Source organism: Gymnogyps californianus, chromosome 1, assembly GCF_018139145.2.
Source record: "Gymnogyps californianus isolate 813 chromosome 1, ASM1813914v2, whole genome shotgun sequence".
Taxonomy (NCBI): domain Eukaryota; kingdom Metazoa; phylum Chordata; class Aves; order Accipitriformes; family Cathartidae; genus Gymnogyps; species Gymnogyps californianus.
In genome coordinates this window covers 150,112,859-150,125,097 of record NC_059471.1, presented here as the reverse complement: position 1 = coordinate 150,125,097, position 12,239 = coordinate 150,112,859, and the positions used below count along the sequence as shown (strand labels likewise).

General features: G+C 35.5%; 1 protein-coding gene across 2 annotated transcripts in view; it reads right to left on the bottom strand.

Moving 5' to 3' along the window:
* DCP1B (decapping mRNA 1B) overlaps positions 1-12,239 on the bottom strand; it is a 47,404-nt gene that overhangs the window by 20,883 nt on the left and 14,282 nt on the right. For both annotated transcript variants that reach the window (XM_050892866.1, XM_050892874.1), the window contains exon 4: positions 1,169-1,235. In XM_050892866.1, coding sequence (XP_050748823.1) covers positions 1,169-1,235 — 67 coding nt within the window. The remainder of the gene's footprint in view (positions 1-1,168; positions 1,236-12,239) is intronic.

Here is a 12,239-nt window from a genome sequence, read left to right as displayed (position 1 = left end):
CATGCTTCTGGCTACAGAAGCTGTTAAGATTGGGACAGACAACCTGAAAAGGAGAGATTCACAGGTCTGACAGTGCCTTTGCATCGCGCTCTGTTAGTACCTAATGCTGTCAGCTTGACTGTATCCGCCTCCCATGGCTCTTCTTGGGATGACAAAGACCTGGCTCTACGTCATCCCTCCTCCTGTCCCTTAAAAGAACTGTGAACACAATGATATGTCCAACCTTATATACCGCAGGCAACTGGTCTATCCAATCTCTGCCTGTTTCTGTCGGGCCCCTTTACTATATCCTCCACATTATAGCTCTAAAAAATCTAGATTGCATATGTTGATAAAATCTGTAAGACTTCCTCCTCCAAAAAACCATGAAAACTTGCAGAATATAGTCATAAGAAAGGGATCATTGCAAACAAGCCTATCATTAGGCCAAACAGAGGGTAGAGCAGAAGAATGAGCCCTGTCCATCCTGGACACGTGAAGAAAGCAGTGACAGCGAAAAAACTATCCATGATATTGTTAGATTAAAATACAGCTGAGAATATAGTTCTGTTTGAAATTTTAATCTCCGACTTGATTGCAAAATTAAAGATTGTGTAACATGTATAAAATATTATTATGTACATAAAAGTAATGAATTCAAAGCTAATTAAAGTCTTGTTTTATATTCCAAAAACAAAGTGAATTTTGTACATATTGCTAAGAAATGAGGAAGCAGGAACTCAGCCATGATGTAGAAACAGGATAAAAACCACAGAATTTGTATTATTACAGTATGCCTTCATGATAGCCCGCACTTACATTGATATAAGAACAAAAAAGTAATAGCAACATTAAAAAAGAAAATCTCCCCAAACTGAAACATATATTAAAACTCCAAAGAATACAATTCTTCAAAACAGATCTCTGAGTCATCAGGAAATAAATCAGATGAACTGTTACACTCTGATGTAGCTGGAAAGCTGCACAGCAAATTACGAAAAAGTATTGCAATCCAGTGACTTATTTCTGATTATACAAAATGCAGGCTTGACAACTTTACTTGCAACATAGTCCATAAATACAGGTTTAAAGTAGAAAGGTATGACCATCCTAGTAACATAATGTGCATGTATGTACAGAAATACATACATAAAAAAAGCACAAAAAGTCTTGTTTACCCATCACTTACTTTTTCATGAGCTCTGCAATTCTTTGGCATTCTTCCTTATCATAAAACCAAATCCCATATATGGACACTGTAAATGCACATCAAACACAAACTATGAGCATCTTCTCAAACAGCAATTCTACCTGGTAGATATTTAAAAGTGACCTGTAAAGGAATTTTTAAATTTATTTCTGTCTTATGTTTTCCCCATCTATAAACATAAGAATGACACCTCAGATGCTCCAAAATCAAAAAAGATCAAAGGCATATCTCTAAGGATGTAAATTACAAGCTCTTGAACCTTCAATAAAGGCAGAGGTATTTGATCCTTTTCTTCAGAACACTAAACCAGAGGTTTTTTTCTTTAAAACCTTTTCCTCTGTCATTTTTTTCAGTTGTCACATCATATCCATTAGACACCAGTGGCTAGTATACTGCAGGTAGTGCTGCACGCCTATGTAAGCAAGCAAGATCTGTTTAGATTTCAACAATGTTCAGGCCTATCTTATGTATCATCAAAGTTGTTAGAGTAGTACAAATGCACCTCTGCCTCCCTGTAGACTTCCTATAATGTTGCCCATTATTTTCACCACCAAAGAAGTAATTATCTGTAGCCAACCCCAGGATTAGAAAATCTATATCTAAGTTCAGACCTCCACTAAAGTGACTGCCTGCAGCTTTGCCCAGCAATGACAGATTTAAATTTACTAGTAGTTCAACATTCTCAAACATACACACCGCTAATGAAACCATCATGATGGTAATAGCCATAATGGAACTGTAGTTAGTGCAGGTTCCAGAATCATCATAAACAGGGAGCTTTTTTCCACTCCCAACCACGTTATATAGCTCTGGTAAGAATGCCTGGGAATAAATCTACAACGGTCTCAAAACAATCTGTCCACATTTGTCAGGGTAACTGTCCTAGTTTTAACCTCAGGCACAGATCTGCTGTGAGAAGAGGAAGGGAAAAGCACTTAAAGGCTTAACACAGATCTTCCCCTCTCTATCACCACAACCTCGTGTAACATCCATGTTCCCTTTACATGACATGGTAGCAAATTGGAAGCCACTGTGTTTCTTCCCCTCCTGCCATACTGCAGGCAAGAGTTTTTCCTTAATCTTACTAAGAAATGGCAATTCCTAACATGTCTTCAAACATAGTAGGGGCTAGATTTTATTTGAAAGGGGCATAAATGAATTGAGTACCTGTTTAAAAACAATTGCAACACTGACCCTGATCATGTAATATTTCCTTATATTAAGCAGAATCCCAAAGCAATCACTTCTTCACTTCCACAGAACCAAAACCACGGCAGACAAAGTGTAAGTTGGCTTTGTCAATGTTTGGAAACAAAACGAATGTACAGCTGTTTGTAAGACACCAGTGTAATACTTATCTCCATTCCCCCTCAAATTTTCAGCCATGTGTTGTCTTCCATATAGCTAAAAATGGTTCAACTGTTTCATACAGCATACTGGTGAAAAGCCTAAAAAAACCCACAAACCAACAGCCATCCCGTAGACGTACAATAAATAACTTTTTAAAGATGTACAGTCCTTTTTATGATTAACTTTTGAAACATGTGATGATGACTTCTATTATTCACCTAAAAAAAGGCAAGTAACACAATATGCGCCAGTGGTTCTACAAATGTGCAACATAAGAGCTGATCTGAACTGCACAAATAATCTCTGTTTTGTAACACAGATATTAATATTAAAATATGCATTTAAAATAGACATTAATATTCTAACACATTCCAATAAGCATCCATTAATAAACTGCAAACCTGTAGAAGTGTGTGAACGATTCACAAGGTTCCAAAACACCAACCTATTATGCAAAACTACACATCCTTCTGACGAAACACATTTGAAAACTTGTTGTCCATATTACAAGTAACCCTATATTCTTCAATGCAACAACAGAGCAGGCAGACTGAAAACCCCAGACAAGTCAAATTTGTTTTAATCAAGATTATTCTTTGTTATAAAAGAATCTCCAATGCAGAAGAGGATTGATGAAACTTTGGCCATCTGCTCCATCCTCTCAATTTTTTTTTATGTCTGCCACAGCTGGTGGCATCACCAATATGCAAGACAGGTTGAACAGCTTCACCTTTTGGCCAATTGATCAAACATGTCATAGACTATTTATGAATATCTAATAAATTTGAAAGCTGACAGTGCCATGGAAATACTGCAGTGCTTCTGGCCATTAAAAGTTGAAAGACTGGAATCAACAGCAGAAGCAAGCTAGTTTACCTCAACTCAGTGACAGACACAAGTAAACTGTCTGATTACCAGTATAAAAGACCATTTCAGATTTTACAGAACTACAACTAATATTTTGAAATACAATTCAAACAAATGCACACCCATTTCTGATGACAGAATAAGGACACTAATTACTGCCTGTCCCACCAGACCAAACCACCACCCAACAATATATCATATCTTAACTGAAGCTTTAAGTCAGGACATTGCAGATCCAGAGACCTTTAGCCTAGATGTTAGCCGAGCTTCAAACCCACCCACACTTACTTTCCCACCTCAGTTAAATGGTACTTTCAACCCAGACTAGGAAGCACAGCTGAAAGCAAGCTAAGACCAAAACTCAACAGCCTCTGAGCTTACAGCTCACCCACCTAGTAGTGAAATCTTTCAGAAGTGGACAGTACTCCTATTCTTCCTTCCACACTTCTCCCATCTGTCCAGAACAGACGAACGCTTCAGAAATACACTGAGAAATAATCATGCAGCTGCTCCATTTGTTGCGGCACAACGTCCTCTGAGCTCTTTCATGCATGGGAGAACGATGTACCAGTGAGAAGGCAGTAACTTGGTGGAAATCTAGATACCAGGTATCCAAAGTACACTAACGTATGTTTTCATATTGGGTGCTCATCACCTGGAGTAACCATGGTGTAAATTCATACTACAGTAGTATATTATGCTATAATCTACATTTATGAAACAAAAATGTAAATAATAGTAGTAAAAATGTGTATTAATGGCCATCTTGATTAATGATGAACACAAAATGGCAAAAAAAATTTTTTATGTGTATGACAACACATAAAAAGCCAGGACCAGCAAAAGAACCCAAGATGATTACAAACTGTAACTGTCAAGCTAGGAACCTGGCACGCTCTCCACTAATAAAAACTAAATACACAGACAATACAAATTTCACTACAAGCTTTCTACCAGCATGAAAACACTGCATGTCTTATCAGGATTAAATCTAAACAGATTACTTTTATCCACCTTCTTTCTCTATCAGACTGTTTGACAAAAAGGAAATCCTGATCTAAGTATCATCTGTAGAGTGGTAATTTCACTAAAATGTTCACATGTTAAAAATGAATCATGAAACAGCAGAGGCACAACTGAATCACTAAACAGCAGAGGCACAAAGCAAACTCTTCTACTGCCACACAAAGGAGGAAATACTAGGTCACTTGTAGACCCAGCTTCAGCTATAAAGTTATCCAAGAAGAGATTATTGTAAAAAACAGAAAAAGAAAAAACAAATCCAAGTCAAGTGTCTTCTGCTAACCAAGTGAACCAGTTACATGAAAAGCAGCTAACAAAAGCCCAATGAGGAGAGCTACTTTTATACTGACAAGACAGTACACATCTATTCATCCACTTTCAATAGTTCCGAAGTCATTTACTAAAAGAAATAAGATTTAGTACTGAATTGATGGCATTAAAGAAAAAAAAAAAAGGCACCAGAGTTATGAAGTTGTTTAACAAGATTACACAAAACTAGAAGGATATAATGCAGCTATCAAATCAACAAGATACAATTAATATTGAACGGGAATAAGCTAAATAAGTTACTTAAATCATCTAATTGAAATTATTAAATATTAAGAGATATCAGTCTTTAGAATTTTTAGAATTTGAAAAAGGTAGGTTACTCATAAATCAAAACTGAAAAATTTTAACAAAAACTGTGAAGTTCCTTTAATATAGCTCAGTGATTGAATTTCAGGAAGCATACTATTTAAGTTTTAAATCACGACTTCAGAGCCAATTCTGCAGCTTCTGCCTTACAATTTTCATTTTTTGGCTACGTATTTCTCCTGTCCTCACAAACACTAGAGCACTTGATACTATTTATAAGCAGAAGCTGACAGCTGCTATCTACCAGAATTATAGATGACAATTTCTAACCTCTCAAAATCTGAAACATTTATTTATTTATGATGATGATGATGAAGAATTTCTTATCAACGTCCATAATTCATGCTAAGTATCCTATCAAAAAGGAAGGCATTTATCTAAGAATATTCATTTGTCTCACTTCAACTTCCAGCTATTAGATTTTTGTCTTCTGGATAGACGCTTCCATTATCAAAGTTTTGGTTTCAGTATACCTGCAACACATTATTTTTAATTATATTAATATTGCTCCACAGACTGCATACAGTATTTAAGCTTGGTAAAAATAAATACAGAAATATCATAACTACTAACTAGAGACTCCTCTGTACCTAGAAACTGTTTTATACTTGCTGGTATTAAAAATAAATAAATAAATAAAATTATTCTTCAACTCTCCTGTTTTATTCTTGATATCATGCTTCTTAAGGTACTTTATTCCCTATGTAAGGCCTAGACTCTTGCTCCTGAATATGTAAATCCACACTTGGCTATATTAAAAAGCAGTTTCTCTACACACGTCTTACAAGGCAGCCAGACACCTTTATATTGGTCATCTTTTCTCTTTGCTGTCTACCATTCATGTAATATTTGACTATTCAGCAAACTATTAATGCTTGCATTTCTTTTTCTAGTACTTTTTAGAATATTGCAGTCTCCATTTTGCAGGACCTACTGAAAAAAGAACCAAAGTAGTTATATCCACAATAATAATTTTTAATCTATGAGTTCTTAACTTAAAACATGAATTAAAGCATGCCATGTTAATTTTGTGCTCTTCTACTCCAATGCAAATGTGATTCCTTTGTCCATGATACCGTCTGTGCAATTACAATACAAGCATATGATGTTCCTTCCACTTTGCTCAGGCTCGAGTAGTGAAGGAGACTTGCCTGTTGAAGCTCTACATCCTGCTCTGCAGCATAAAGCAAGAGAGGACTGCAACAAAGGAAGGAAGATATAAAAAACCTGCTGCTAAGGCAGCTGCACGCTATCTTGGAAAGCTGAATTCCATCTCTGACGCTGCCCCACAGATATTATGCAATGATACGTAAGTTGTGAAATGTCATCTTAAGTGGCTGTCACTGACTGTGTACGTTTCATTTCCCAGTGTTTGATTTGAGGTCCTAGCCCTGGGTGTAAGACTTGAGTGCATGACCTGCAAAAACACCAGCTACTTATAATCACAATCGAAGTCTGTAAGAAGTGCTTTTGAACATATGAATGATACATATATTGGAAAAATTAGGCCCAAGTAACTTAAAGTCAGACACCCTCCATTTAATTGATCTCTGTAATTGTAACTACCCTGCCCTAGCACCCCAATTTGTTAAATGGGAAGAATAATACTTCTAATCTGAGCAAGGTACAACAGTTCAGCTTATTCACGAGTCATCAGCTATTATACTGATTAGTATCACAGAAAACAACAACAAGAAAAAAGCAATTAATAGTTCTGTCCCTAGTGCAGAACTTCAGTAGTACACAACAAAGCAAGAAACCCACATATGAGGAAAAAACAGAATACTGAGTAGCCGCTCTTTACATGAACACTATTCAGACCATTTGATAACTGAAGCAAAGTCCTTACTGCAAAAGAAGATGATCACATAATTTAAAATTCCATAAGCAAAAAAGAGAGATTGCACAAGCAGCCTTAATTTTGGTATTTGTTATTTTAGGAGCCTTAAAGTTCTTTTAGTTCTTTACAGCCTTAAGGTTCTTTCAAACACAAGATTTTGCTTAGCTATTTAGGTACTTAAAAACAAAACACTAGAAAAAAGTTAAATTTCATCCTATTATACCACATTGATAGTGATATGGTTCATCAACAGGACTGGAACTTTTAGGTGTCTTGCTTCTCTACATTGTGTAAAGCAGCACAATACAAAATATATATAAAACAAAGGTATTTGTTTCTAAATAATGGAAATTCAGCTTAAATATATCTTGTTATTTCTGGAAGTTCTTAGAGGGGAACCAAAATTTTTATGATGTCCCCGACACAAAAATGCCAGGAAACTGAAGCAAGGTAAGACTTTTTCAAACAACAAAAACCTGTATTTTGATATGAGGTTAACTTAAATTCCTAAAAAGCTGCTGAAAAACCCCAACCTGTTAATCATCAGACAACACTTCTTTCACTTAAAGGTTGATAAAACTCCTGATCCACTTAGTTGGGGAACTTTTAATATAGACAGGGAAAAGGATGACTTGCTATTTCCATTATTTCAAACTTCTAAAACATTATATATGAACAAGCAGGAAAAAAAGCCAGTTATTAAAGGGAAAAGAATCTTGTTCAGAGACATCTTAATGCAAACTGATGATCACACATGGAGAGTGAAAAAGCTGTTTTTCAGCTTGACCAGTCAAATTCAAGTGAGGTGGGAACTGTTCAAGCAACTTTCTTCCACCCAAAAATAACACACCAACAACCCCAACAAAATGCAAAAGCCCCTCAAAACCCCTTTCCCCAAAAGCAGATGGTTTGAGAGTGGGCAATGACTGGCAACACTACTGAAGTCAAGAACAAGTTCCTCACCACCATCTGTTTAATTGTGCCTGGAACTATGCCTTAAAAATCAACACAAGAAACAATTTTTTGTTAATAGGATGGACCCTGAAATATCCCTGCCATCTTCTACCAGTCATGAAAATTACGTGACCAATTTGCAGACTTCCAGATAGAGCCAGCAAGTATTTCTGATTTCATGAGGCAAAAAAAGGGACAACTCAGAGATGGTAGATTGTTTATTAAATCATGTCTGTGGCTCTACTGTGATAGCCTGACTTCAGGCAGATTTTTAATCAAAATTTATCAGAAATTCTTTATGAAAAAAACATCAAATCTGTAGCAGACATAAACAAGATTGGCTCACTGAAATGCCACTTAAATAGCCTCAAAGCTAAATTTATGTTAGTACTGCAGGAAACTTTAAAGCCCATTGATCCATTTATTTCCATAAAGCTGAGCAGATGTAAGAGTCCATCAGCAGGTTCTTTACTTTTTGGAAAAGAGCCCAAAGGCAAACTGAATTTGCAAGATTTCCCTTAAAATCACATTCTGTTGATGCTACAAGAATTTTTAGTCACGACACAGGAATAGCATCTATGTTATGATCCATCTGGCTTAGTGCATTTATTTTTTTCCCCCCACCACTGGTTTTCCAGTCACATCCCCTGCCATTGCATCATCAGTTCCAAAGAATTTTTAAATCATGATGATGCGTGACACTGAAATTAAGGCAGGAAGTCTGTAGATGCCAGACTATCAATTTCTTAAATAACAAGTTGTTCTTAATAAATCCTTTATTGTTCTTATTTATAAGTTGTTCCTAAATAACAAGTGGTTCTCATTGCTATTTCACAATAGACTTCTGAAATGTCCACATCAGACTGGAGCTCCACTGCCTTTTGTAATGGAAATGATTAAACAGTCTCACCCAAGGAGTGTAAAAGCTAAGTGAAAAGGTATTAAGATAAACAAATGGTGGGTGAAAGTACTGTTCCATTTTTGATATAGAAAAATGATAGACACTGACTTTAGAAAGGTAAGTGAAGAAGTCTGCAGCTAGGCTAAAAACTAAATCCAAATATCCTGAGTCAACAAAAGCATCCTTCCTGTGAAAAAAATTCCATCAGAGAATGGCTCAGTGGAAAAGAAACATAACTCCTCAACATCTGAAACTATTACCTGTATTAGATTACCAGTGCTCTATATTCTCTGCTAACTTTCTACAGCAAACCATAAAACATGTCTTCATTGCACTGAAATGAAGCCAGGCCCTGACCTATAGGAATCATCTGAACATAACACAAAAAAGCCATTACAGAAATCTAGGCTAAATATATATCCATAACTTCTATTAGCAGAAAAGCTTACACTAACATAACAGTATCACAAGTGGAAGAGGTTAAACTAGAAGCCACGCTCTTTTCTTGATTCTGTGCATAACACATCGTACCTAGTAGCTAAAAGCAATGAGAACTCTCTTCAATCAAGGAGAAGGGGACAACACTGCCTTTCCAACCTGGAGGCAAAAAAAAGTTTGCTTTTGTTTTTATTTCCATCCTGCCTTCCACTAGGTTAAGAAAAGCAGCAGATTCTGTTATGTTTCTTGTGGAGTATCCAGGCTTCTGGTCCTGTGGGGATAAAGCCTGCTCTACTGTATGTGACATACACGGTTGGTAGAGGCTTATCAGGATTTGAACATCATGGTTTTAATTTATAATTCAGTTAAATCTAAGAATATGTTCCCAATAATTTTTGAAGTGCATCTTTGAGGTACGTGCCAAAGGTCAAAGTACATCTCTAATTCCAGAGCTATAGTCAAGTTCAAGGTCACGTTCTTTTCCAAACTCTACCGATGTGATTTTTTCAGTAAAATAGAAAAGAAGGAAAAAAAGAAGGAAGAACATTTTAACCTCAAATAGGTGTTCAATAGCATGTTATTTTACGTTATTTTTTCCTGAAACTTGAATTTTTACTATAATCAGTCTGATGAGCTGTCCCCCCAAATGGTTTAACTTCCACAAAATTATGAACTACTTCAAAAAGGGCTTCATAAGGAAAGTAAGCAACTTTAACTATAGATGATGTTTCTAATTCTGACTGTTGTGATCTCATCTCTTATTTCTTCATTGCATACCTTCAGATCCTAAGTAATGGAAATACATTTGCAGATCTGGACTAAGTTCTTAACCTGCAACAACAAAAGTCTAAGTTGCTTGTATATATATACTTGTTCTTGTAACAAGTAACACCTAAGAAATACCATAAGATTAACAGAACTAAAAAAACAAACTTTGTACTTTTCCATTTGTATACTCTGTATATGCTATGATTTTGGAGGCAGGCAATTTCTTCATTTTTCCTACACCATCTCTATTTCTGAAATGGTTAGAAAAAGAGTTAAAAAATCCACATAGAAATAGGCAAAGGTACAGTCGACTACTCTTCCTGACATTTCAAATGTTTAATTCATATTTACAACATATGTTACGTATTTGCTTTTATTGACTTGCCACAGCCTGTTAACATGTTATATTCAACACATTAAAAAGTTCTTCTCTACTACTCTGTAGCCATTCTTTCTCTTATAGTCAGCTGTTATATCGCCTTCAATAACATCTGCTTATCTGTAGAGCTGCCATTGGAAATTTTTAAGTACATACGATTTTTAGCGACACAATACAATTTCACGGGTACAGAAAGGACATTCACTGTTCTCACGTAATGACAGGCAAACAGTAATAGGTTTACTCCAGTTGTGTGTAGGTTCATGATGTGCTCACAGGCTAAATTTCAGTAGATTGCTGCACCTTGGACCCTTTATCATTCACATATGGCCACTGCATTTCTACATGCTTGAAAACTGAAGGATCATTAAATTTAACCTTAAAGTATTAATAAAAATGTTTAAAATATGTTTTATGACCTACTTTTTCTTGTGCAAGTTGCAATTTAGTAATTTTTTTCATGAAGATACAAATACCACCTCTTTGAACTACCTTATTGCTTTTTGGTTTTGATTGCTCTAATTCTTTAACATATTTGTATATCTTTGAAACATTTATTTTAACTATTGAAGTCAGTGTTCAGATTATTACAAACATTAGCAGTTTACTGACTTTTCTGCCTTCTTGCACACAGGACATTCTGTGTGGGTATATGTACAGAGGGAGAGACAGAATGTACTCCTGAGATCAAGTTTGTCACCAAGAAAATGTAATTTAAGCAGTAAGCATTTCCTTGTTTTAAACCTGTAATCCAACAGAAAAAAAACCATTTATCAAATTCATTTTATATTAGCAGCTAGACATTTCACAAGAGCAGCACTGGGAGGTACCCTGCAATTCTGAATCCCTGAATATAGAACAGAGATACATTTAAATTCAAATAAAAATCTGGAATTTTGCATTGAGTGATCTTCATTACAGCAATTGTATTATTTTCACACAGAAAGTAAAAGTGCATATTTCATTTTGCTTCAGAAGTCAGTAGTATTTTACTAGCTCATGCATAATCCTTTAGGAATAAAACATATCAGTAATCATGTTCTGCTTCCTCAGTCTCTCCCCTCCTCCAGCTTTTAACTCTCAGTGCAAATTTGAACCTCTACTTTGTTTTATTTTTGAAAGAGAGATGTAGAAAATATTCATGTGAGACAAATCAGAATAAAAACAGAAGAGAGATGACAACAACAACAAAAAAAGAAGCAAAGCACTACAGGAAGGCATATGATACCTTACATAAAAATCCAATGTTATTTCTCTCCTTTTCTAATTATTATGAAATTTCATGAACCTCTTCATTGAGAGATGCTACACATTCCTGTGTAGAAGATTTAACAGTGTATGTTGTTAAGCAGATAATACTGAAATTTTACAGAAAGGCAGTTTGTTTGACAGAGACAAAAGAATTGGTGGAGCTCATCAGACTGAAAGACCATATCCTGTCTAAGACAATGACCACCACCAGATGATTCACAGGAAGAATCTTCCTAGTCCCTTTATTGTTGACTTCTGACCTGAAGCATGTGTCTTACATCACTTACTTTTTTTATTTCCCCTGGCTACAAGATCTCTGGTTGTTCTTATTCATATAAATAAAATCTCTGCTATGCAAAAGGATTACTGAAACAGGCTCCAAAAGACCTAGTAGTATGTATGTCCAAAATAATGAAGATAGCAGGTAAAACACACTTTTTTTTTTTTAAAGATTGATTTTAAGCAATACATTACAATATGAAGACTTTATATTTTATTAGATTTTATTAAAGCAAGCTCTGCATTGCAAAACCAACAACTGGGCTGCAGCTGCAACCATTAAAGCACAGCAGATAGCAAATATTAAGCCCAATGCTGTTACTAGTTTGTACGTCAGTTAAGACAAAAAAGCAACACTGCATTT